At 32.7% G+C, this 25,827-nt stretch overlaps 1 protein-coding gene across 2 annotated transcripts in view; it reads left to right on the top strand.

The window, feature by feature from the left end:
* The window catches only part of TRIP12_1 (Ubiquitin-protein ligase), a gene marked incomplete at its 3' end in the record, with an annotated part of 49,966 nt that extends 27,958 nt beyond the window's left edge, over positions 1-22,008 (top strand). Inside the window, exons 16-23 of one of the 2 annotated variants that reach the window (XM_012940671.3) lie at positions 5,474-6,436; positions 6,726-8,267; positions 8,554-9,183; positions 10,949-11,146; positions 13,148-13,807; positions 14,698-15,135; positions 17,726-18,200; positions 21,944-22,008. In XM_012940671.3, the coding sequence (XP_012796125.2) occupies positions 5,474-6,436; positions 6,726-8,267; positions 8,554-9,183; positions 10,949-11,146; positions 13,148-13,807; positions 14,698-15,135; positions 17,726-18,200; positions 21,944-22,008 (4,971 nt within the window). Of the gene's footprint in view, positions 1-5,473; positions 6,437-6,725; positions 8,268-8,553; positions 9,184-10,948; positions 11,147-13,147; positions 13,808-14,697; positions 15,136-17,725; positions 18,201-20,103; positions 20,333-21,943 lie in introns of those variants that run through there. The other variant, XM_051218324.1, reaches the window with a different exon arrangement.
* Between the last annotated feature and the right edge of the window lie 3,819 nt (positions 22,009-25,827).

Genomic DNA, 25,827 nt, shown 5'->3' with positions numbered 1-25,827 from the left:
AATTCATAAAAAGAATGTTGGCTGGCATACTGTTTATTCACTATTCATATTATTAAAATGACTATTATTCGTAAAGTTGGTTTTTTAGTTTCTTTGTTGTGTTTTATTTTGTTAAAGATATGTACTCTGTAATCAACATTTCGACTTCAAAACTTCTGACTATGATGCTAGTTTGAACATTAGGAAAAGTTACATGGATCTTCTGACATGTTTAGATACTTTTTACTAATAGAATCTTATCAGTAATAAGACTTCAATCTGATGTTTTCATCAATGTACTCTGGCCATTGGTAATGATCAACCTTCGTAGTTTTGATTTATCCAGTTAATAATCTATTTGTACATTTATTAAATGAAATGATACTTTCAACAAATTAAGACTGATTATTTCAACAAGTTATCTGGGCTTTTTCGTTTGTTTTAACTTATAATTATGTCCATTAATCGCATAACCTATTTCAGGCGCTTTTATGAAAAGCCTACGACCTTTCGTTGCACAGGTTACAAAAAAGTATTATAAAAGACATCGTGGTGGTTGGCAATATGCGTTAAAGAGAATGAATATTAATCGTATGTCGATTCCCGAGCTGCTAAATTCTAACTGTCGATCACTAATCAACAAAGTGGACTATCTGCAATTCCTACTTAGTCAAAATACGTATCGTAATTGTGGTGTCATCATAATTCAAGAATCTTGGTTGAATGATTTACAGGATGACTGCCTTGTATCACTACGTGATTTTAAAATTTATCGTCAGGATCGATCGAACAATAAAAAGAGGTGTGGTGGCGGTGTAGCTACGTTTGTAAACATAAACTGGTGTCGATCTTCGTTTGTGTGTTTTAAGTTTTCAAATGACTTTATCGACTGTCTAACTTTAAGATGTCGTCCAAAACATCTGGATAAATACAAATATGTTTATGTTGCCAATATATACGTGACTCCAGATTGCACATCATCTGCACTATCTGTTTTCGCTGATGAATTCACTGAGTTCGCTGTTACTGCCTTCAGTGATTCACTTTCAGTTGTATGTGGTGATTTCAATTCATGTGACTGTAGCTTCCTTACGTCACTAGGTCACCAAAATGTAGTAGATTTTCCTACTCGTTTGGATGCTCATTTAGACTTCGTTTTCATTAATGGTGTGGGTATATATGCGACTCGTAAACGTGCCCCATTGTCTAGCTCGGATCACTGTATAATTCGTGTTCTACCTAAAGTATATGGAAAGCATGGGAAGAGTACACTCTTACGTCAAACCAAGAAAGTCAAATATAGGAATTACTCAAGAAAATATCCAAAATCTGAAAAACATGTTTCATACGACTAACTGGGAATTATTTACAGATGACTCACTGGAAAACACTACTGATGTTATCACTTGTTACCTTAAATTCTGTTTTGATATTTGTTGTCCCACTGAAACCATTTTTGTAAGTTTTGATCGACTTACATCTACACAACTAAAACGACTACGGAGAATGAAAGAAAAAATGTACAAGGAGAAGAACTCTAATGAAGTTCGTAAGCTAAATGGTCTGATAAACCTAGAGATTAGACGTCTCAACTCTATGTTTACTCAAAAACTCTTGTCTTGCAAAAACTCTCCAAGTATGTGGAAACTCTTTAAAGAACTTACAGGTGACAGACAGTTTAGAAGCGATAACCAGCTGAATGTTTGTGACTTAAATAAGTCTTTTGTACGCCAGTCATCTGATGTGATGCTCCCTCTATCCACGGGTTTAAGTAATAGCTGTGTTCCTACTTTCACTGAGACTGACGTACGAAGATGTCTCCAGTCGCTTAATTCATCTCGATGTTTGGGACCTGATGGTATCCCAAACATCCTTTTTAAAAAGTTTGCTGACGTCCTATGTTATCCGTTCACAGCTATCTTTAACAGATCCTTCTCATCTAATCTCATACCGAAAATGTGGAGAAAGATGAAGATAATTCCTGTACCCAAGAAAGCATCTGGTGATAAGAATGTAAAATTTAGACCTATTGCAATAACTTCACCCTTCCTCAAAACAATGGAAAAATTATTAATACTTCCACTTCAGCCTGGGATAAATGAGCACATTGATACATATCAGTTTGCATACAGGCGCAAAAGAAGCACTTTAGATGCTGTTGCTGTTCTGCATCACAACATAGTGTTCAACTTAGAAAAGGGTCAGAGGTATGTTCGATGTGCTTTCCTGGACTATACTTCAGCTTTTGATTCTATACCAAGACAACGTTTAATTAACAAGTTATTCAGCGTCAACACTGACAGCTGGATAACCAACTGGCCATGTTCCTACCTCTCTGGAAGGGGACAGTACACTGTGTTTGGAGGAAAGTGTTCAGAGTCTCTGCTGTCTCATGAAGGTGTACCACAAGGAGCTGTTCTTTCACCTCTTTTTTTCTGCACGATCTGCCATCTTTCGAAGAAAACACTTTTGTGAAATATGCGGATAATCTCACTGTATGTATGCCTATCTCTTCTCCTATACATCCCACAGAAATGAATGAGTTTTTGTCTCGTATTGATTGTTGGTCTGTTGGTAATGGTCTCATACTTAATCCGTCTAAATGTCAAGCTGTTAACTTTAGCATGAGACATGAACGGAATCTAAACACCATTTTGAGATCCCATAATGCTTGTACCATCGGAGACTTTGATAAACACAGTGTCGAAGGTCAATTATCTTGGTGTCACCTTTTCTTCTGATCTGTCTTGGTCTTCCCATGTTTTATTGTTATCAAAGAAGGTTTTCCGTCTGACCTACTACATAAAGAGACTGCATGCTCTTTGGATTACTCGTCATTTACTCTTACAATTTGTCAATTCTTGCTTATTACCTATTATTCTCTACTGTTCTCCATTATTCTTTCCCGGGCTTTTGAGGAAAGACTTTGCTGTATTGCGGAGAGTGCTGAAGGCAGTTGGCAAGATGTATGGTGAATCTTTCGAGGTCATAATTAATATGGTTGTGGATAGACATTTAAAATCATGCAAACTCCTGGCAGGTGTTATTTTATCAGATACTAGCCATCCCCTTCACTCTTATCTTTCTCCTTGTATATCTTCTGGTAGAACGAGACGTAATTACATTAAGATCCATGCACGCAACCAAAAGTATAAAAGTTCTATAATACCTTACCTAGCAAATATACTCTGTGACGAACAGGTTGTTAGAGTTTACCTAGTCAATAACTTGCATTCTTAACATGTCCTTAATTTTAAAAGTTGTACAGTTTTTCGGTTATTTTTGTGTTTTTTCTTTCTTTTTTTTAAAAAAAATTTTTCATTTTTTTTGTATTCGTTACTGTGGGTTTTTTTTGTTGTTGCGTAACTTGTTGAAATAACCTGTGCTGAGAATCCTATATTGTACCAAAACTATAATATTGAATAAAGCCATTAATAATAATAATAATAATAATTTATTCCATTTAATAAATCTGGATAATGAAAAACAAGGATAATCGGAACTAAGGGATATATTAGCACCATATATCTCGAACAGTCTGATTACTCATACTTGTTAAGAGATTTTTGTATGAAAAATAAAGAGCCAATTAGACAAATTAGAGAGTAAAGGAAAATAAATGTATTAAAGAGAACAATGTGGAACACACCACTCTTGATAACAAATCAATATTATTAGGGTAGGTTCAGAGTGAGAACAAGCTGTTTTTGAGCATACAAAAGGGATAGATTTTCGTATAGCCAGTACTTCGGTGAACCTTCGTATACTCCCTTGAGCATTCTTCTATAACACTACATAGGTAGATTTCTTATCGTTTGTATGGTCCGTCTCAACCAAGCGTTTAGCAACGAATGATGATGTTTATCTATCTTACGTTCTTATTCGACCACTGGAATTCATTTGCTTCCGTAACCAATTTATGGTGTGTTCAATCATCTTTGCAGAACACTATTGTTTCTCCCTATGTACATATGTTTGCACATTACATGTAAGTTGATAGATGCATTGGAATATGGTACAGCCGTTCACATGCTGTTTAAGTTTTTATTAAAACACATACCTTGACCTTTCGATTATGATGAGTTGAACTTCGCAAGGAGTCCCACTGATCGCTAATTTAAATTTTCGTTTCGACATAAGACTGTTCGAGTTATCTTTGAATGATAAAGTGTTATAGACACGTTTTTGGAGTGCCAAAAATGTAATAGGTCTCTATGAATAACCAGTCTTCATTAATGTCTCAGTTAGGAGCTTAACTTCCCCCTCATTAGTATCTCCAATGCAAATGCAACTAATCCTATTGAATAAATATCTTAACAAGTGCGGTGTGTGCTACTGATGTCAACAGATCATAAGCAGTATGTATCACCAATCAAAAGTTAAATGCCTGGCGGCAGAAGGTTAAGAAGTCCGGAAAGAAGAAAATGAGAATAGAGAGTGATTGTTGTGGAAATGAAGGAACAATCAAGCCTGAGACAATTTAAAGTTTGCAAATGAATTATTTACTGTATAGTTCTCAGATTTTACCAAGATATTCTGTAATGTTGTATTAAAATAAATTTGGTTCTCCCCACTTTTGTTCTCCTTCACTACACAAGTACCTTTTGTGTTCAGAATATATTGTGCTATTACATAGTTCCGATAATCTTCATCTTCACGTTGCATTGTCCAAATTTATTACTAATTAATTTATTTTGTATTCTGAAATGAAAATCTTCTAACATCACAAAATATTTGCATATCTGAGATTAGTTTGTATTGGTTTTGTGAATTGTACATTCTACGCTGAAAATAAACTTGATGTTTTTCGTTCAATTTATATATTATGGAATCGATTCAAATATACATCTACAGTATAGTCTAATGCATATAAATAAATGGATTCAATACGATTGTTATTATTATTATTATTATTATTATTATTATTATTATTATTATTATGAATAGTGATTGGATGACAGGATTTAAAGCATTAATAATTTACAACTCATTTAACAAGTACATATCTATCATACATGGCTACTCAAACTGAGACATATAATACATGATTAAAACCTACGACCAAGTGGTTGAAAGTCAAATGCATCTATCACCAAGCTATCTCTTCACTTAGTCATTAAGTGCTAATAGCTTTCTAGTCAAGAGTTAATTAACTCCTTATATCTTTCCAGTTACAGTAACCATTAGTAATAATGTTCAATGTTTCAAACACTTGATGCCAAGTTTATTTTCATAAAATCATTTGTTAATTCACAGCAAATATAGGAAAATATTGTTTACTGGTAGTACAAAAATAATTTATCAAATAAATGCAGACTATTCAAATAGCATTAATTGTAACACATCAACTTTATGAATAATACTAACTAATTAAAACAAAGCGCTCTTTGAGACTTTTCTATATTCCACTCAGTATTAATCAGTTAATAAATGAAATTTATTTGCCCGAATAAAATAATTATTTACCATCCATCTTTTATTAATTCATGCTTAGATGTTCCTTGGCCGGCGAGCTACCACACCTATTCGATTCAGTCCAACATTAAATTTAGAAAATATAAATGGACGTAAATGGAATGGTTATAAAAATTGGTTTAATTTTCTGTCAATTATACCAGATTTGTTTTTGTCCGATCATAGTAAATTAAGTCAGTTAAGCGTGATTGAATGTCATTTGAACTCAGAATTGAAGCATGACGATAACTCATCTCGTGGGATCGAAGCTTTTGGAGCCTTAATAGAATGCCTTTTGGCTTACTTACATAGACATGAACATTTTCAAGTTAATACTATTCCATCACTGCTACCTCCAGCTGATAAGTGGCTCTCAATGTTTGGAAGAGATCTCTTTAAAAATGTTAGTAATCCCGATATTATGGATGGTTTTGGAGTACATCATGACAACACTTTGCCATCACCCTCACCTTCTAGTAGTGCTCAAAAGTTGTCGTCATCACGACAACATAATACTCCGAAAGCTGTTGGAGTTAACAATTCTGGTCGGTCATCTAATAAAGTTCCTACTCAAAGAGTGTGTAGTATGAAAACATCTGTAAAAGCATCCCATCCTCTTCCCATTAATTATAGCAATAATAGGGTAGATCCATCAAATTCCGGTTGGCATTCAGCAAGCACAGATTCGAAATTTGTAACTCATCATGCTTTTGGCCCATCCTCCCGATCTGTTCAAGTAACCGCTCCTACTCCAGGGATACTGCGTATTGAACTTCATCGTATATATGAAACAGATGGTACAATAAACGAGAGTAATTCACTAATGAGTCATCCAACTAGTCCACCAATTACTGGGACAAACTCTAAGAGCGGTCGCAAATCTTCTTTATCCTCAACATCATCTGGGCATTCAGCAAATACTTCGCTCTCGTTAACAACTGAGACATGTTCCTCTTTACCACATTTTCTACCATTGCGTATTACTGCTCTGGCCACAATTCAGGTAAGTCTTTACAATTCCATAATACCACTAATTATATGAACATATTTTTCTATTTTGTTATATTATTGTCATTATGTGTGTCTTCTTTGTTGTGTCAATTCAGGCAATCGACTGTCTGACCAAGTATACTTACATAATTACATACTTATAGAAATGTTTAAAAATTTTCCTATTAAAAAGAATACTTAGTATCAAGTCGATTATTGGAAATACCCGAATTCATTAATTTGTACTCTTACTTAATTATGTTAACTCAATTTGAATTTATATCATCTTTTTTTTTCTCTAGAATGTTGAGCGATTGCTCTTACAACGTAACTATGTGAACAGTGTTCTTCAAGAGAATGGTTTTTCGCAACAAGCTGATTATAATTTGACAGGTTTTCAAGAAACATTTATTGACCATATTGCAGATGATCTTTGTACTTCACCACAATCACAACTAGTTGATGAAGCGACAGATAATGACGATGAAGATATGGATTCTCATACTCATTCATTATTACGAGATTTGGAATCAGTCGAAGGACCCTTCAAAAATCATGCAGATATTCAACACTCAGACACATATATACGAACGGCTGTTGCTGTGAACACAAGTAATATAAAGGCTGTGACACCCGAACGTCGACAGAGAAATCTGTCCAGTCGAATTCCCAAACCATCTGTTTTACTTCCTAGCGAGTCATCAGGTATGACTTCTTCTATTCATATACAACCAGCCGTCAGTAGAAGTCCAAGACATCTAAAATCAGACGTTTATGCTAAATACCTTTCACTGTTATCTCTTGTCTCTTCTGATAACCCTGCCCATGAACGCTCTACACTTAACCAATCAATCGTTACAAATCCCAATGTACATTTAACATCCCCAGTTTGTTGTACACAAACACCAATTTCATCGAAAACATCTGTTTCTACTTCTAGTTCACTTCAAAGAGGATTACGTAGCTTATTACAACGTAGTTCAGAAATTCTACCTTTGATGACTCGAAGTGGAATTGAAAAGCCAAATGTATCTAACTTGCACTCAGTTGAAAATCCTAATGCTTTTGTTGTCAAGAAAACTGATTGTCGTAATGTCCGAAGGCGTTCTACTACTAACGTCTCGATTTCCGATATACTTAGTTCAACATCTACTTCACTAGCTGTTCCTGAACGAGTAATTACTCCGTTTTCGCACTTTTTACGTTCTGTTACAAACCCACTGGCATCAGATGATAATCCGAGTATCGATACTTCTGTAATCTCTAGTAGACGTAAATCCAAGAAAACGACTGTCCAAAAGGAATCTGATGTTACTATCGTTACCACGAACTCCGAAACTTCAGCGTATGTTTCTAGGCCTGTTTCTTCAGTTCCTACTCAACTTACAAGTAGATACAGGAGATTAAAAGGTGGATCTCTTTTTACAACTCTTGGCGTTCTAGCTAATAGTTCAGCTACTACAACAACTACAACATCAGTTCGTAAAGGACCAATTCGTCGAGGTCGAAGTGGTGGAATTTATAGCTGCCATGTGCCTCAAACTCGCTCGTTTAAAAATGCTGTATCACCTTCGTTGTCGTCTACATCGAATGCTTCATCGCCAATTGGAAGTGAAGAGAGTTTTATCTATCATGGTAAATTACGACCTACAATTACATTCTATATCGGCGGTCACCGTTTGCCTTCAGACATTCCATTATATGAAGCAGTTCGTAAATTTAACCCGGAAATCTTATCTTATTCTTCTGCTGTTAATTCAGTACTAAATAATTGTGGCTCTCACAATCAAACGCTTGATATTTCTGAGCAGTTATCTTTGACACAGACAGAGAAAGAAAATTTAGTGAGTCATTTTTAAAAATAATTAGTAATTGATATGTTATGTTACATACTTACATTTAATTAACGAGAAGGTCACTCAATCCATATGTTTGCATTTAGATCTTATATATTTTCGATAGATATACTGATGCTATTTTGCCTTTCTTGCTCAAGTATTTTGAGAGGTTTTACCTTCCTTTAGTAGATACTTAAAAGTTGTGTAACTGTTTTACTGTAGTAATTTTAGTTTTCAGTTAGCCATCATTATTATGCCTCAGATTTTATATTTTACTCTGGTTTTTTTTTAGATTGGTCATTTTATTTGGAGCCTTACTCATGTTATTCAATATCGAGTCACTTATCATTCTTCATCTCACGATACTAGTGGTAAACATAATAATATCTCTTCTTCGTCATCACTTCCGGGTCATTCCTTATCTCCCTCTTCAGCTTCATTATCACCTAAAGATATCAGTGATTCCGGTGAAGCTAGTATAACACCATCATTTCCTACTACACTAAGCCTTAGTGCAGCAATAACGTGTTTTAAACACCGACGTCCAAGTGAAACTGACACTGATCATATAGACAGTCTTGAAAAGTGCCCAGCTCCAAGTTCAACTAATACAGTCATTGATTCATTATCCCCAGTACAAAAACATATCCCTCCATATGGTCAAACATTTCAGTTGGCCCAAAATCCATTATTTGACTTCCTAGTTAATGATTTACCTGAAGGCTTCTTAACTGACATTCGATGTGATTGCGGCTCTTTGAATCGACAACCAAATTGTCTGTTGAATGCGGATATGGTGAATTTAAATTCTTCAAAAAACCCTTTATCAACAACCCTTTCTCTCTTGCGTGTATTGTATAACATCAATCGTTTATGGTATACAGTTCATAATGCTTTGGATCCTTTTCCAATTTATTCTTCAGTAAGTCTTTGCCAGTATTAACTTTATACAATCGTTCGCTAATTTTTTTTGTTTTTCTACAATTATCAGCTTGTATTAAATAATTGCCTAGTTATTATTGATAAAAATTTCACAACACAAATTTTGTATTTTGTTAAAGTAGTGAAAACATAGACAATGGGAAACAAACGAATAGATCAAACAGATTTCATTTCGTTATGTTATATATATTCTGAACTATATTAACTGTCTTGAGTGAGATTTAAGATTTTTTATAAACTAGTGAAATGTTTAAGTCTGATCATTTCCCTGTATGTAGACTATTCATTATGATATATTTTAACTTATCGGCAATAATCCATGCCTTGTTCACTTAAAGTAATGTTTATAATTTCAACTCCACACTAAACTCATATATCGAACTCGAACTTTCATCTTGTTTTTTTTATTTCATACGACTATTGTTTAAGTGCATCGATGGTAAAATGAGTATATTTTTCTTGTTTTCGTTACATTCAATCGCTTCGTTCCACAGCTGTGTGCTAAGCAAAAGACAATGTTGCTTTGTCTATTCAACTTCTGATGAATATCTATGTATGTAGCTATAGTAGCAGATGGTTTCTTGGATGATATGATAAGTTTCTATTTTCCTAATGATGAGATTTTCAGTTAGTCAAAGAAATATACGTTACTAATTTAGGAAATGATAATTAATTTTTATTCAATTTAATTTTTTGTACCTTGCGAAATTGACAGTTTTCTCGAAAACAAAAGAAAATTGCTTTGTAATTCCATGCACTTTGTGTGTTCTAATTTTGTGAATGGTATCAAACCGTACTAATGATCTGTAAATCCGAGTACGTCGCTTTTACTGTACTACTCTCAGTTGCACTGTGTAATTGTGTTCATTCAAAGTTTGAACAGTTAATGTTAAACGTTAAGTGCAATATGATTAAAAATAATAATAAATTTATATATTTATACTCCACTTGTAGGATATCGAAAAGTTCTCTGCCTGTCATTCAGAACTTAATAACCCAAAATACTAATGTGTGAATTTCTCTCTCCATATATATTGCATACGATGCAATACAACAGAAATTCTTGTAATCACCTGACTTCAATGTCTTAAAACTATGCTCTCCCGATTTTTTTCGAGCCTTATTTTCTTTTTTTTAGAATATACAATGTATGCTGTTTGATTACTTTTTTCACTTATAATTGAATTAAATGAAAGACCAATTAAATGCTTATAAATCTACCTACATTAAATTTCATAAGAATTTAGAAGACATCGTGTTCCCTAACTCAACATTAAGGTTATACTACTGTCACTACATTCTTTACGTCTTCTAAATTACAGTCAGTTGGACTATAAATCTGTTACTCGACTTTATATCAAAAGTGTTCTAGTTATGTACGAAATGGACTTATCAACTGTATTGCCTTTTTGTCATGTGTTTGACTTAAGTAGTAACGTCAATTAGAAATTTTATCATTAAGGTCTTTGAAAATATAGAGATTTGCTTGGCCTATCAGTTACGTGGTAAATGCTTTGGTGGAAAACGTCCACAAAGCCACCAACTTGTAAGCGGAAGTTGTTCAACTGTCCTGTTAAGACAAGCTGGGTTTGTTTTTCATTTAAACTGCTGTCTTTACTTGCATTATTAATAACTAAATACTGAAAGCGTTTCTCATGTTGACAGTTGAATATTAGACTATGTAAGTGATCAATGATAGTTGTGTAATTATAACTTACTCATTTTTATTTTGCATTATTGTACAGCAATCATTTCAGAGTCAAAAACTTGCTGTCAAAGCTAAACGTCAATTACAAGATGTTTTCAGTGTGTTGGCTGGCAATTTGCCCTCTTGGTTGATTCAATTGATATCAGTATGCCCATTCTTGTTTCCTTTTGATATTCGAAGGACCTTCTTCTATGCTCATAATTTTGATCGTAATCGAGCTTTACTCAGATTTCAGGTAGAGTCAGTTGGATTACTTAATATATTCAGAAATTTATGTTTTATTATCTGGAAAAACTCCACATACACAACACTGTACTGTGTTGCGTTAAGTTTTCTGTTCTTTGTTGTATAAATTGCCACTTGTTTAAAAACTAAAAGCAACTGATAACAGTATTACTGTAAACCATAATAATAATAATAATAATAATAATAATAATAATAATAATAATAATAATACGTACTACCTACCACGAATAAATCCAAATTATCAATTCGACAAACTGCTAGGGAGATATGCTTTGGATTGGATCACTTTATATTTTTTTCAAGATTACAGAATATTTGTACACAAAATGAGTGACTAATTCTAAATGGAATAAAAGAAATTGTTGTGGATCTGTGTACCCACACATTTTTTAAGAATGATATTTAGAGAAAAACTTCAGGTTCAGGCTTGTTGGTAATAGCTAGATCTCATGCAAAAAATTTACTTGACATTACCGGTTTCCCTCCTGTCTACGAATTTTGAGCACATATTTTATATTTATCATGTAATCAGTAAGTGTTAGTGGGACTGTAGAATAATCACTAATAAGTCCATTTCATAGTAATTTGAAATGTGTAGTTACCATACCTAATACTATTCCTTTTTGAGTGTTATCCGTTGAACTTATAAGTCGTATACTGTATTATTTCGGAATTATTTCCATAGTGACAGAAAACAATGTATTCTTCAATCTGACCTTGATAATTGTTAATAAATAATTCTCATTGCCATTGAAGGTGTTCTGAAAAGTATGTAAGGTTACCTAATTTGTTACTAAGGTTTAAGCTAACATTCTCTTTTATTTTGATTAAATTGGTTCATCTAATATCAGAGTGTCATTATTCTTGTAACGTTTTAATCAAAACTGTAAATCAATACTCTTTCTTTGTTTATATGTATCATTTGTTGTATTAAAATTATTGTTTGAAAAGACAATAGTAACAACATGAAGTTCTAATTAATTTTGTGTGTATATTTGACTGGAGTTAATAATTATTTTGTATCACCAACGAATTCAATACTACTGTTGATGCTGCCACATTGATGTGTCCAAATCGGTTTTAATTTTTTTCTCTTCCAACATAGAAATGATTGACATGCCGTCTGTTAAACTAATACTTAACTTTTAAAAGATCATTCATTTTTCATTATTTGGTTATAGAGATTATTGTATTTCATTGAAATCATGAATTGATCTAAGTTCGACCACCATTGGAAACCTGGGAGCATTCAGCGGCCATTTCCTCCTAGTATGGGAATCTTCAGCAATAGGCATCTAACAGTATTAATGTCTAACCTTAATCACTCGATGGCATTGGACGACCATCTTCTATTTTCTTCGGTGGGTAACTGCCTCATACTTGACTCGGTTTAGCTCCGTTGGTTACGGCTTCTTACCAGAACTCCAGAAATTTCTTCTGGAAGCTAGTCACTAGTGAGCACATAATAATTGTCAATGTGAAGCTGTGGATATAGTTGAATTTCATTGAAATTATGAACACCATGGGAACCTGAAAGCGCTGCTAGGACGAAACGATCGTTCAGTGCTTCGTGGTTTTGAGTGATACTCTAACTTAGATCGGTTGATGAATTTACTAAAAACCATTCAGCTTGCTGTTTGCTGAATGTTCTGCTATTCTAATTCATTCTTTTTTGTTTATTTACACCTTTAAGTAAGGTGGTAGTAGGTAGTGCTTTATGTTCATTTGCAATTTATATATTTTCTATCCGATTGTAAGTACTTATTTAACTGTACATCGTAGTAGTATCAGTATTGAAGATAATACTTTAGTAGTAGCTGAGACATTATTCTGCATTGGTAGAGAATTACTGTAGTTAATTTCTGTGTTCATTTATATACCATTCCATCCAGCAAAGTTTTAAACGTTCTTTTTTCATGTATCACCTTTTATTAGAACATCGGCTATACCACTAATTACAAATTGTAATTTACTTTTGTTTATTATCTAGGATTTGGCAAGTTCTTACACTTCTGATATTGATCAAAATCGTGAACAAATAGATACAAGAAGTCCTACACCACTGTTATCCCATGGTATTCATGATAATCAGCCTACATTTATTACTGGTTTACATGGTGGAGTAGGTGGTATGACTAACCTTGTCAATTCTAGTTCATCATCAAACTCTGCATCTCTGCTAGCTCAATTTAACGCATTCTCTCAGTCTTCATTTAACACACAACTATTTGACCACAGTTCTGGACTATCATCTGCGTCTTCTCAAGAACATAACAGACTAGATAATGGAAGAAATAATTTAGGAACACGTGGAAGATATCATTTACGCCTGGCCTTGTCACCAAACTTTCGCCGGCACAAAGTTACCGTTAATCGAGATGAAAAACGTCTACTGAAACAAGCTGAAATGACATTAAATGAAATGGGTGATTCACGTGCAGTATTAGAAATTGCTTTTGAGGGTGAAGTTGGATTTGGTCTTGGTCCAACACTAGAATTTTACACATTGATAAGTCGTTTGTTAATGAAGTCTAATTTAAATCTCTGGCATGGTTGTGAATCTACTTCGGATGGATATTTGATTGCTCCAGCGCCTGGACTTTATCCTCGTCCATTTTCAAGACAAACTAAATCTTCAGTTATACGAGAGGTATTCTGTCTATTTTAATATCAAGCAACTTATTGATAATTATAAAAATATTCAACTTATCTAGTCTTCGTATACTTCAAAACGAGTTTCGCTTATTCTTTTCACATTGTTTTAAAATAAACTGTCTTGTTTATAGGTTTTTATAACGATTCTCTGCTGTTCTTACTTCTCTCTTTAGTAGAAAAAACAATAAATAACCCTTCGTGGAGTCTAAGTCTGTTACAACCAACAGTACCTCGTAGGGATGTTTATTTTAATGGAGTAATGATTTATTGGTTAAAGCATTCAATTCTCAACCACTAGGTTGCAAGTTGGAGTCCTACCGCACTTTGGTTTAGTTAGCTAGGTAGTATTAATATCCCCCACATATAAATTGTGGCTCAAAGTCGAGTACTTTTTAATTCATCATGTTCACTTTCACTGTTTTTAGTCTGTTTCATCACATATTTACAGGCCTGGTAAGAACATTGGTGTAATTTACTTTACAGACCACTGTGGACTAATATCTACAAGATGTTGAGATCTATCATTGTTCGGATGTAAGAACTTGCATTCATTAACTATTGAGTGGACTTATTTAAAGATGTCATATCAAGCCCGGTAAAGGCTGGTAAGACCGCTGGATATGAATAGAAAGTTGTACTGATAATTGTCACTGGAATGACATCCAAGTATTCATGACAATAATAGCTTACATGACTACTTTGAAACACCGAAACTAATTACGTTCAAGATCAAACTATGTTGTTTGCGTACTGCTCTCTATTCATTCATTCTCGTATTTGTTTGAATCAAGCTTAATAGTTTATACTTCTTTGAAACATTTTATGTGCCGTATTTTGTTGTATTATTTTAGGTATCTACTATATTTTCTTATAAATTTTTGTTAGGTTTGCGGAAAATTTAATTTTCTTGGTCGTTTATTAGCCAGAGCATTGTTAGATTGGCGACGATTAGATTTGCCTTTTTCACCAGGATTTTTCAAATGGTTCTTAGCACCTACAGCAAGTGATGCCGTCCGGAAAGGTCATATTTTACCAAGTGATATATCATTAATTGATCCAGACTTGGGTCGACACATAAGACAGTTAACAGAGTTGGTTAATCGTCGTCAAACTTTATGCCATCAATTATCGAATTTAGATGCTTCAAATCTTCCATCATCTGTTTCATTGGGGGGAGTTTATCTAAACAATTCAATTAACATCAAAGGTGTACATCACCATCATCATCATACACAAAAGTTGGATTCAATTAAAGCTTCTTTAACCATGTTGGACAATGAAATTGATGATTTATGCTTAAATTTCACACTTCCAGGTTACGAGGTAAGAAGAAAGTTTTGTCAGTAATTTATTTCTTGTAAAATTAATTATAATTATTACTGAGATAAATTATTGTAGTCAGATAAAGAAAAATTTGTTTAGGTGATAATTTGATTATCTCCATACATTAGAAGCGTGAATGCCGTATTCTATTTCAATCTGATTTTGATATTTGCGTCATTGAGAATTTGTTTTATATTCCATATTTCATTGACACTTCTCATTGTTTAAATCACTAGTTGTTTTTAGAAATTTGTATTTATAACTAATTCGGATCATACAAAGAAATATATCTTCTACCAAACGCAAAACATTTCTTTGGTACATTTCAACACAATTTCCTGTGTGTTATACATTTTAATGAAATAAATCATGTGATAAACGGTTTCATAATGTTTAAACTAGACACGGAAATCCATTTCCATCGGAACACGATAACCATCGTTATTCAGTAACTGAAAAAAATCTTTCTTACTGAGTGTAATTTTCGATATTGTAACCAATCGAAAAATACTGCTAAACTGTGTTTTTTTATTTTAAAATGAAGATAGTTTTCCCCATTTCTCATAGGGTCAAAAATTTATAAACAACAAAGAAACATGACTCAAATGTACATTGTTCTAAGTTGTCATATTTCACATCACCACTATGAAAGTATTTATTATTTATTTGAACACAAATATTGGTACAAAGGGGCACCAAATAAATATGCACCACATAATAACAATGAGAATGTGAAGACAGAGAACATAAAGTGCGTACAAAAAAAGGAGTACAATAACGAACAGAAACAAGTGTATGACAGTGAAATAATAATAATGAGAGAGGCAGTTCAGTTAGCAAAGGTACAACCACAATGAATTCTTATAGTCAAAGTAGTTACATCCATTTTTATGAATTGACAGCAGGATCACTGGCTCCTATTCTAAGCCATTTTTGATAACGTCTCAAGCTACTGTGTTACACTATCTCTAGGACTCCAATCAGGGAATCGTGAAGGACCAACAAAAATCAGTCCTGTACAGCTTTAATATTGCAACACCATGTCATACACTGACCACCTCTCCACTTTTTCCAACCAGTCCCAGCGTTGGCAAATAATGCACTACGCCGAGTTCTCTGGGACGACATTCGTAGAATATTTCCAAGCCATCGAAGTCCATGTTTCAAGATGGTGACACCAATTAAGTCGTCTTCGTTGTGGCCGAACACACCATGTCGAACCTCTGCATTACTAACATGGTGTTGCCACTGGATGTCAGCGATCCTTCGGTGACAACGATGATCAAACACTGAGAGTTGTCTAACGTCCTCAACTCGGAGAGGTTAGGTTTCACAAGCATAGAGCAAAACTGCTCTCACCGACGCGTTGTAGATTCGACCTTTTACAACCAGAGTGACATCACGACGGCATTAAAGATGGCCCAGATTGGCACAGGCCGCTCTGTCTTTCACTAAACGTGAATTGATCTCATCACTCACGCACCTACCCAGATGCACTAACCTCTCGATTATGAAAGTAGATTAACAAGCTGGAAATCAGAAACAAATTTACACTTGCCCCACTGCTATTCGTTTCAGTTATATGACGTAAAATCTTCAACCATGTAAATTACGATTATCTTATAAACTTGTGAGCCAGGAGGTTTTCATCATCTCTATATGAATAAAAGTTGGAAACAGTGTATACTATTAATCTAGTTCAATATATCGTCAGACGTGTCGTAGTCAATAGTAATTCTTTAGTTACTTCATTTCAGTATTCTTTATTAGCAGTTACAAAATTAGAAATTGAAGAGACGAGGGTAGAGATATTCTCACGTCATTTATTGGGTTTGTTTCTTCCTACTACTTGTTGTTAGTCCTTAAAATGTTACATGTGGCAAATTTCATAATATTTATAATTTACATGACTTTTCAGTGTACAAAGTAATGATTAACGATAAAATTATAGTCAAACTATTATACTACTTGTCTTTAGATTAATACAGCTTATTAGTTCCAGTCGTTTAATTCTAACTAGATGATCACGGGAATATATCTTAATTAACCTAAAAGCATGTAAATAGCCTAAATACCTGAATTGTTTCTCAGTTAGTTCTCAATTAGTCCAAATAAAATGTATGCGACTGAACTAACTTAGTAGTTAATCTAGAGCATCATACTTGACACAACACCTACATACTATTAATTTGTTAATACACGATGTTTCTGTGGTGTTTCAAACTATAAGAATGCAGTTATTCAATAACAAGTGGTGTTCAAAGATTTTCCAGCTAGTTGACTGAACCGTGCTCTATAATCTACACCGAGTTATAAACCAGTGGTGATTATTATTTTTTTCGCTATCCATCCATAATTTGTTACCGCTCGAGTGTTATACATTGTATCGCACTGTTTACACTTACAGAGATTCTATCGTAGGTGAATAAATGAGGGGGGGGTAGTCTTTGTTTTCGGAGACATTACTAATATCAAGACATTTGTTTCAAATTTTATTCTAAAGGTGATTTTTATTCATATCATATTTTTTGTCGATCAGTACCTACACATAACCAATGTTATTTTCGTTATCTGTTATTCCTTTTCAAAGGTGGAGTTAATTAAAAATGGTGCACATACTAATGTTACAGGCTCTAATTTAAGCTGTTACCTTCGTTTAGTTGCTCATTGGTTAGTTATTGAAGGTGCAGGCCGTCAAATGGAAGCAGTTTTAAAAGGTTTCGACTCGGTTCTACCTAATGTTCGTTCACGGTTAACTACATTATTTCAACCGGATGAAATGGAGAATTTATTCTGCGGTGAATCATCACCTAGATTTAATTCTTTTTCAATTAATCAAACTGGTGAAATGAAATCTATGCAATTATTGGACAAAAATTATTCATCAACAGATGAAGAAGGTTGGGATGTACAAAGCTTAACTCAATCATGTTGTTGTGATCATGGCTATACTCCACAATCACGTGCTATTCGTCTTCTATTTGAAATTATGTCTGAGTTCACTCCAGAACAACGAAGATTATTTGTACAGTTTGTGACTGGCAGTCCTCGTTTACCAGTTGGTGGTAAGTTTAATTCACTTATCAGTTGATTTTATTAGAGGAAATTCATTTCTAGGTCGTATGAATTCATGACGTCATAGATTCTTACTAATTAACCGATTATAGCTTACCTATTCGGTTATAATGTTCGGATAAGGTTTATACTTAAAATGTGGTTATGGTCTTGTACATACGTTGACAACTACATATGCATGTACTAAACATTTTCCCACTTTTTTATGTGGCTACATTTAATTTTTATCAGTAGTGACTGCAAAATTAGACAACCAGTTGACAATTATGAATAGTCAGTATAGAGGTTTGTGGAAATTATTAGATTCTATTGAAATCACAAGCTGACCTATTTTCAACCTCTGGTAGGTCTTCGTCTAGCCTAAAGTTACCTTATGTACTGGAGGACTGTGAACTTTTCTGAAAGAGAAAACAATAGAGTAACTAAGCCAACAATTCAGTAAGCACATGGAATGCACTTACACTTGATGATCAAATCAATCGACAACCATCAGACATAACACAAAAGTGAGATTAAGGCAATCTAATAATCGAAACTAGAATCTGATAGCGTATGGTTTCGAATGCGTTACGCATCCACTAAAAACCTGGAAAAAACGGATAGTTGTTTTGTCCTAATACGGAACTCCTCACCAATAAAACATACATGGCCTCGCCACGAGGATCTTCGGTCTAACACATGAACTTTTAACCTCTTGTCCACTGAACCAGAATATTTTTTTTAAAATTTACTCTCTTATTTTTGTTATTATCGAATATGAATAATAATTATCGATAAGTACATTAACAAACATTTGAGCAGAATATCACGAGTTCATTTTATTTCATTTGGTTCTTGTCATCTGCTTACAACTTGTGATATATAAAAATCACAATTACAAAATGGGTTTACATTACTTACACGAAAGAGTTAAGTTGGAAGTTGTTATGATCACAAATCAGTATAGTATAGAAAAGGTGTACATAAATTTAATAAACTGAATAAAATATTGTAAATATATATCACCTTACGTGAGAGAATATTGTATAACATTGGTAGTAACGAAAGTCCAAAGGGGTAGAAACAAGTTGTTACGTATTGAGTAAACGCTGATAATAAGTAATAATGAGTAAAGCTCTGTAAATAAAAACAAGATTGGTAATCTAAAAAATAGTTGAAATAGAAAGACATATTGATGTGATTAATTGGAAGAATGAGTTGAACAAAGTTTTATGATGCAACAAAGGAATCATTTTCACCAAGGCGAAGAATTCTATAATAAAAATAATGCATTTTTCACATCTTAATGAGTACAACTACAAAGAAAAGCAATTGGCTGAAAGCCTCCTACACATTGCCGAATTCTACTTCCTTCAATTGAAAAAAAGTCGTTACTTTGAATCCAACTTGGACAATCTTTTATCTGAGTTATTATATCTGATCTTATTAACATATCACATATAAATTCACCTCTACCTTTTTACATTACAAATATTACATTTTTCGCACCCATTAACAAACACACAAATACATCATCATGTTTCATATTAGTCACCTTGACCGAAGTGACGTGACGTTGATCTTGGTCAAATCTGTTTCTGATTGATTATACCAAATATTTTTGCTTTGTTTCATTGTACTATTTAATATCGTGTTAATTTAATTTGTTTATTTATTCTCCGATGAAATGGCTTACACACTGAGTTACAAAACATTAGAAAAATTTTATGTTTCTACTCATTAGGATATTACCAACATATTATTCTTATTAATGATCATCTACTCAATGCTCAAATTATTTAGAATTATTGATAATATTAATTTTTCCTTTCTCTTCCTCTCTCTCTCTCTCTCTCTCTCTCTCTATATATATATATATATATATATATATATATATATATATTTCTCTCACAGGTTTTCGTGCATTAAAACCTCCATTGAAAATTGTAATGAAACGAGAGACAGGTGAAAATGCTGATCATCATTTACCTTCTGTTATGACATGTCAAAATTATTTAAAACTTCCAGATTATTCATCTAAAGCATTAATGCTTTCCAAATTATTATATGCAATCAATGAAGGTCAAAATGCCTTTCATCTTTCATAATTGTTTATGCATATATATATATATATATATATATATATATATATATATATATATATATATATATATATATATATATAAATTGTATACGAATAACAATGACTAAATATCATCATTAAAAAACACTATTGTTATTATTATTAATAATAATACTGTTTGTTTGTTTGTTTTCAATAACATATTGTCTAAAACTTGTACTATTGTTATTGTAAAGTTGTTTTCTTTTTTTATTGTAACTTTTATAATCCAACTGTATCACAACAAATAGACACTTGTACACACAGTTAAAATACACTTATTTCCCTTATACTACTTAAATTCTATTGCTAAAAGTCTACTTTCAATCAATTATCATTTGTGACAAGAATCAATAATTTCTACTGTGATTTTTGTTAAGTGTTAGTCTTTGTTTCCTCACCATTACCACCACCACCACCACCTCGATAGGTATACTTTCACATGTAATCGGTTTATGATACATAATACATGTATACTATATGTATATCTTTTCTGTCTAGCATATTATTTATATTTATCATATACAAAACATTTTGATTCAACAAATCAGATGAAACTAAACAACTAACTTGATCTTTTTTTTCATTTGAATTAATTTTTGTTAAGAAAAAATTTCATTCATTCATTCTGTTACATTTCAATTTGTCTATTCTTTCATTTATTTACTGATTATTTTGTTGGGGTTTTTTTCATTTCTACGTTTGCACCGTTCAAAAATCCTACAATTTATGTTGTATTTTCTTTTGTATACATTTTTTTCTTGAGTAATTATTAGAATTAGAACAGTAGTAGTTGTGTATACAAATAATAATAATAAATTTAGTGATATATACATTTCATTCTTTTCATTGTTCACTTTTCAATTTGTTTATCATATCAAATTGTTTCGTTATATCTAAATTGTAAAATTTTAGTTTGATCATCTTTTTTTTTTTGATAATTTTTTTGAAAATACACGATAAATGAGGTTCATTTTAATTCATAATTGAAAAACCTTAATCAGTCTTGTGTGCTTATATGTGTAATGACACATTTCCAATGGAGTTTATCACATAATATATACATATGATACAATTTTATATGTACACAGTGCATTTTCCCATTGATCATATGTTACTAGTGTAATGTGATGGATCATTTGATGGAATACCTATCCATTTTTAGTAAATATATATTTATGCTTTTGCATATATTTGTCGCCGTTATTATTATCGCTAGTATTTTGCTTACCCTTCTTTGTTCTTTCATGGAATAAAAAGAAACATTTTACGTTTCACTGAAGGCATGCTTTCATTTTCTCTGTTAAAATCAATATTGTCACTTCATGGTACCTTTATTGTTTTATTTTCTACCATGTTTACATTTTGTTCTCCGTAACCGTTGACTTTTATTTAAAGTAAATAAATTATAAAGACATATTAATAAGGGTTAACGTATCCTCTTTTTCTTTTATGGTATATAGTAGCCAGTAAGATGGGTACTAATAACAATTCTTTGTAATAATCTATAACTAAATTGATTGTTTAATGATAATGCATTTTCTTCACTACCCAACGTCAGTGAAATATGCGTTTGTGTGTTTATTATTATTTTTTGATGAATATATTTATTTGTTTTAAATTTGTGTATAGTAACTATTGTGATGTCTGGTTTAATTGTCAATTTCAATTTAGTCTGTCCACGTGAACTTGTATAGTATTGATAAAACAGTTTGTAGTGAACACTGGTTACTACATCACCTTACATCTGTCTGAACCCAACTAACATTGAAAGATATTATCCGATTTGTGACTATGAAGAATTATTAGTTAGCATAAATATAATTCAAAATACATCTTTAATCTATTTCACATTACAATAAACTAATAATCGAAGTATGTAAATTCATTAGTTTAATAAATGAATAAACTGTTGGTAGATATTTTGTTCAAACCATACAATAGTATAAATCACAATTTGTGGCAAGCAAGTCTTTACTTCAGTGACCAACAGTTTGGCATTTTGGTTAAACCACTTTCTATCGCCGATTTAATTATGTGTTATACCGGTACTCAAAACTATACTGGTTTTACTAGCATTCTTTGTAGTTAATATTAATTTCTTTTGTACAAAAGACTAATCTTTTATGATCGTTTGCTCAAAAGATAATATTCTGTCGTATGGCAATACTTTAGTTTGTCGCAGTGTAATTTATGCAACTAATAATTATAAATTATGTTCTATAGTGTTAAGTGATCACAAAAAACTGGAAGGAAGCCATGTACCCAGGTTTCGCGCTAGCTGCTACTCGTCGGGGAAGTTTATCTGCAGTATTCAAGGGACCGAACCTCACCATGGGATTTGAAGGACAGTTTGACCAATAGAACCCAATCACCGTAATGTAATATATACAAGCGTAACATTGGTTGCTACCTAGTGATTGATTAATCAGTCTGTGTTGCATGGTGTTTGACTTATCTAATAGTTTGCCTTTAGTTATTTAATTTCAACAAGAATAGAGTAATTTGTGTTTCCTTGTATATACCTAAACAAGTCAATTGTAAATAAATAGATCTGGTATATGTCATTCACCGATATCCTGTCATCTTACGCCATTTTCAAAACATCCAATTATTTTTTATAGAGCCGGACAAACTTAGACTTCTAGGCGGTTTTAATGGAGACTAATTAAAAGAAAGTCCTTCAAACAACGCCTGTATTAGACTTCAACTTATCATTAGGCCTATGTTCATCGTTGTCATGAGCCGGCTCTAGCTAAGCAAACTAAAACATTAACTCATGAGTTAATTCATCACACTACTCTTCAACCGAACTTGTACTGTACTACCGAAAAACCACTTGGTGAAGTATATTAGATTTCTCAGAATCCTAATCCTTATGAAATTATATTGTAGCTAGCATTTGAACTATATATCACAGAAATTATATCAAACTTATGATAAATTCTTTTAACATGAAACAGTAAAATAAAAATCCATAATTGGTCACAAAAACCAAATGAAACTTTGGAGAAATCATTTAAAGTCTATTTTCGTAGATAGCATGAGGTTGTAATGTTTTCTATAATCGACTGTGTTTGCTCTCTGATAAGAATGCCATTGGTGAAATTTATATGATCACTCATATTTATTCACTATATAAAAATGTGAAACACTCCAAAACTGCCAATCTAATTTTAAAATGAGTGGATTAAGTTTTGAGTTTCAACTTGAATCCACTATTAGTATCACGTGGCTAACTAAACAAAGTATGTGGAGGTGATTCGAATCTAGAACAAAATAATCCAAATTCACACTGATACAATGTAAATATATCTGGGGTTGCTTATGACTGATTACCTTACTGTAATGAGTTGTATCAACATTAAACGTTAAATTATCTGATAGAGCATTAAAGTCGACTTTTCTAATGATATTCTCTTTTAAAAAATACCAATTAACATACATAGTAATAAAGATTTTAATTGTTTCTTTTAGATTACTGAATTTTACCATGTGATCATTTACCATCATTAATATGTTTATGAGAGTAAACGAATGTTCTATTTGTCATAATACTCTGTACATCTTAATCTCATGGTAAATACAAAAAAAACAAGATTTTCATAATGACATGAACTCATAATGTCTTATCACCTGTAAACGGCCCAAATTTACATCAGTAATATTATTATAAAAAATATTTATTATGTAACATAATCAAAGAAGTTTAGATCGAAACGACACAAAAAAAGAACAGGAAGAGGAAACAATATATTTAACATAATGTTTAAAATTGATCAGTATTCATACTTTGGAGATGAAATCATAAAAAAGGAGAAAGGGTTGAAGTAAATGATAATAAGGAAACAATTAATAAAAATAGTGATAATCAATGAGCATCGTTGACATAAAATCTGGTTTTTTTTTAATTATTTTGTGTTATCACCCACTAAGGAAAATTTATTCACACCTTTTCCTTTGCTGTCCCCAAACCTGTAGTGTTATTTTTTATCCCAGTATGACCCCGGTTTGATCGTAGAAAAATGCTATGTACATAAATCTCCCACTAAACTCCATATATTACCTAGGCTAACCCCGTCTGTGTGAGGGCGGTAATAAAAAGCCAAATACGGTTTGCATTGGAGGGATTTGTTTCAACCCTTCGCTTTTCCAGACACATGAAGTGGAACGGAGAAGTCGAGTGAGCCAACACGATTTGATCAAGCGTGACGCGATATTTATAGTCAGACTAAGATAAGTAACAGACACGTAATGAATAGGGTGAGCAATTAACACATATACGCTAATATAAAAGCGAATAAGTGACAAGATTAATATGTAACATGAAAAGAATGAATGAATAGGTCTAGCTATAAGCAAAAATAACCCATATGGGCTTGAAATTGAACTGGACATAACACTATAATATCGATAGTTCTAAAAAAACTTACTGGTTATTATTGTTCTAATATTAATATAAAATCTAATAATTTATATGATAACGAACATTTTGATAACAATGAGCTCGAGTAGTCACGCTACTACTAATTTAGATTCATGCTGTTTCCAGTAACGTTCTCGTTGCTGGATGAGTTCAATAGCACAGTAAGAAAATTCGAGTGGACGACATTTCCCCACTTATGGTTCCCAGTTCCATCGGAGTCGGAAACCATACTTTAAGCTTGTATGCTGAAGAATTGCTCGTAAAGCTCCCAGAACAAATCGGAATCGCTCCCAAAGAAGGATGTAAGTGTAGTAATTGTATAAAGCTGTTTCACATAATGTTTCGTCAAAATGCAGCTATTCAGCATTTATATTTTCCAAAAAGACAGCAGGATATCGGACCTTAATTTCTCGAAAGGTGCCCATGTATCCAATGCAGTGACTTATCACAATAGTTCATAGTGCGGAAGCCAACGGGATCGGAGTTCTGATTCCTCAGGTCTCTACTAATTTCAGGCACTGATGCAATTAACATGGTGTATTATGTATACTCCTCATTTTGGAATTATCTGTATCGACAGGATGTGTTCAATTTTAGGCATAAAACCCTTTCAAGCAAATCTCCTGGATAAATCATATCTTTATGTAAATAAATAAGGTAAAGGGAATCATGAAAAGTCCGGAGGTCTTATAATTTCTCTCGGAGGATGCCGTAAATATTGGTCGGATAAAGGTAATGAGCTGCATTATTTATTCGCAACGGTGGATTTAAGGGACTTCATGAATCTTCATACTGATGTTTTCGGTTTTGATAGATCCCATAAAACAAACAACGAATACCTGTTTCTTCATCAAATTGTTGCACTTGACATGAATTTCACGGCAACACAAATTTGTTTTCCCTTTCCCAGTCAAGAAACTCCTGCAATGATTAGTCAGTTCCTGAATTTCTTCAAACGATCAACAGGTGACAGGAGTTTTGCAGCGGTTGTGACAAGAGGATGCTATCTCGATAAATTTGGAATAACAAAATGACATAGACAACAACTTAGACGAAGATGCTCAAGTCTAGGGACTATGAAATGTGTGTC

The sequence above is a fragment of the Schistosoma haematobium genome, chromosome 1 (assembly GCF_000699445.3).
Source record: "Schistosoma haematobium chromosome 1, whole genome shotgun sequence".
NCBI lineage: Eukaryota > Metazoa > Platyhelminthes > Trematoda > Strigeidida > Schistosomatidae > Schistosoma > Schistosoma haematobium.
The sequence above is the reverse complement of the archived record's forward strand: the minus strand, read 5'-3'. Positions and strand labels throughout refer to the sequence as shown.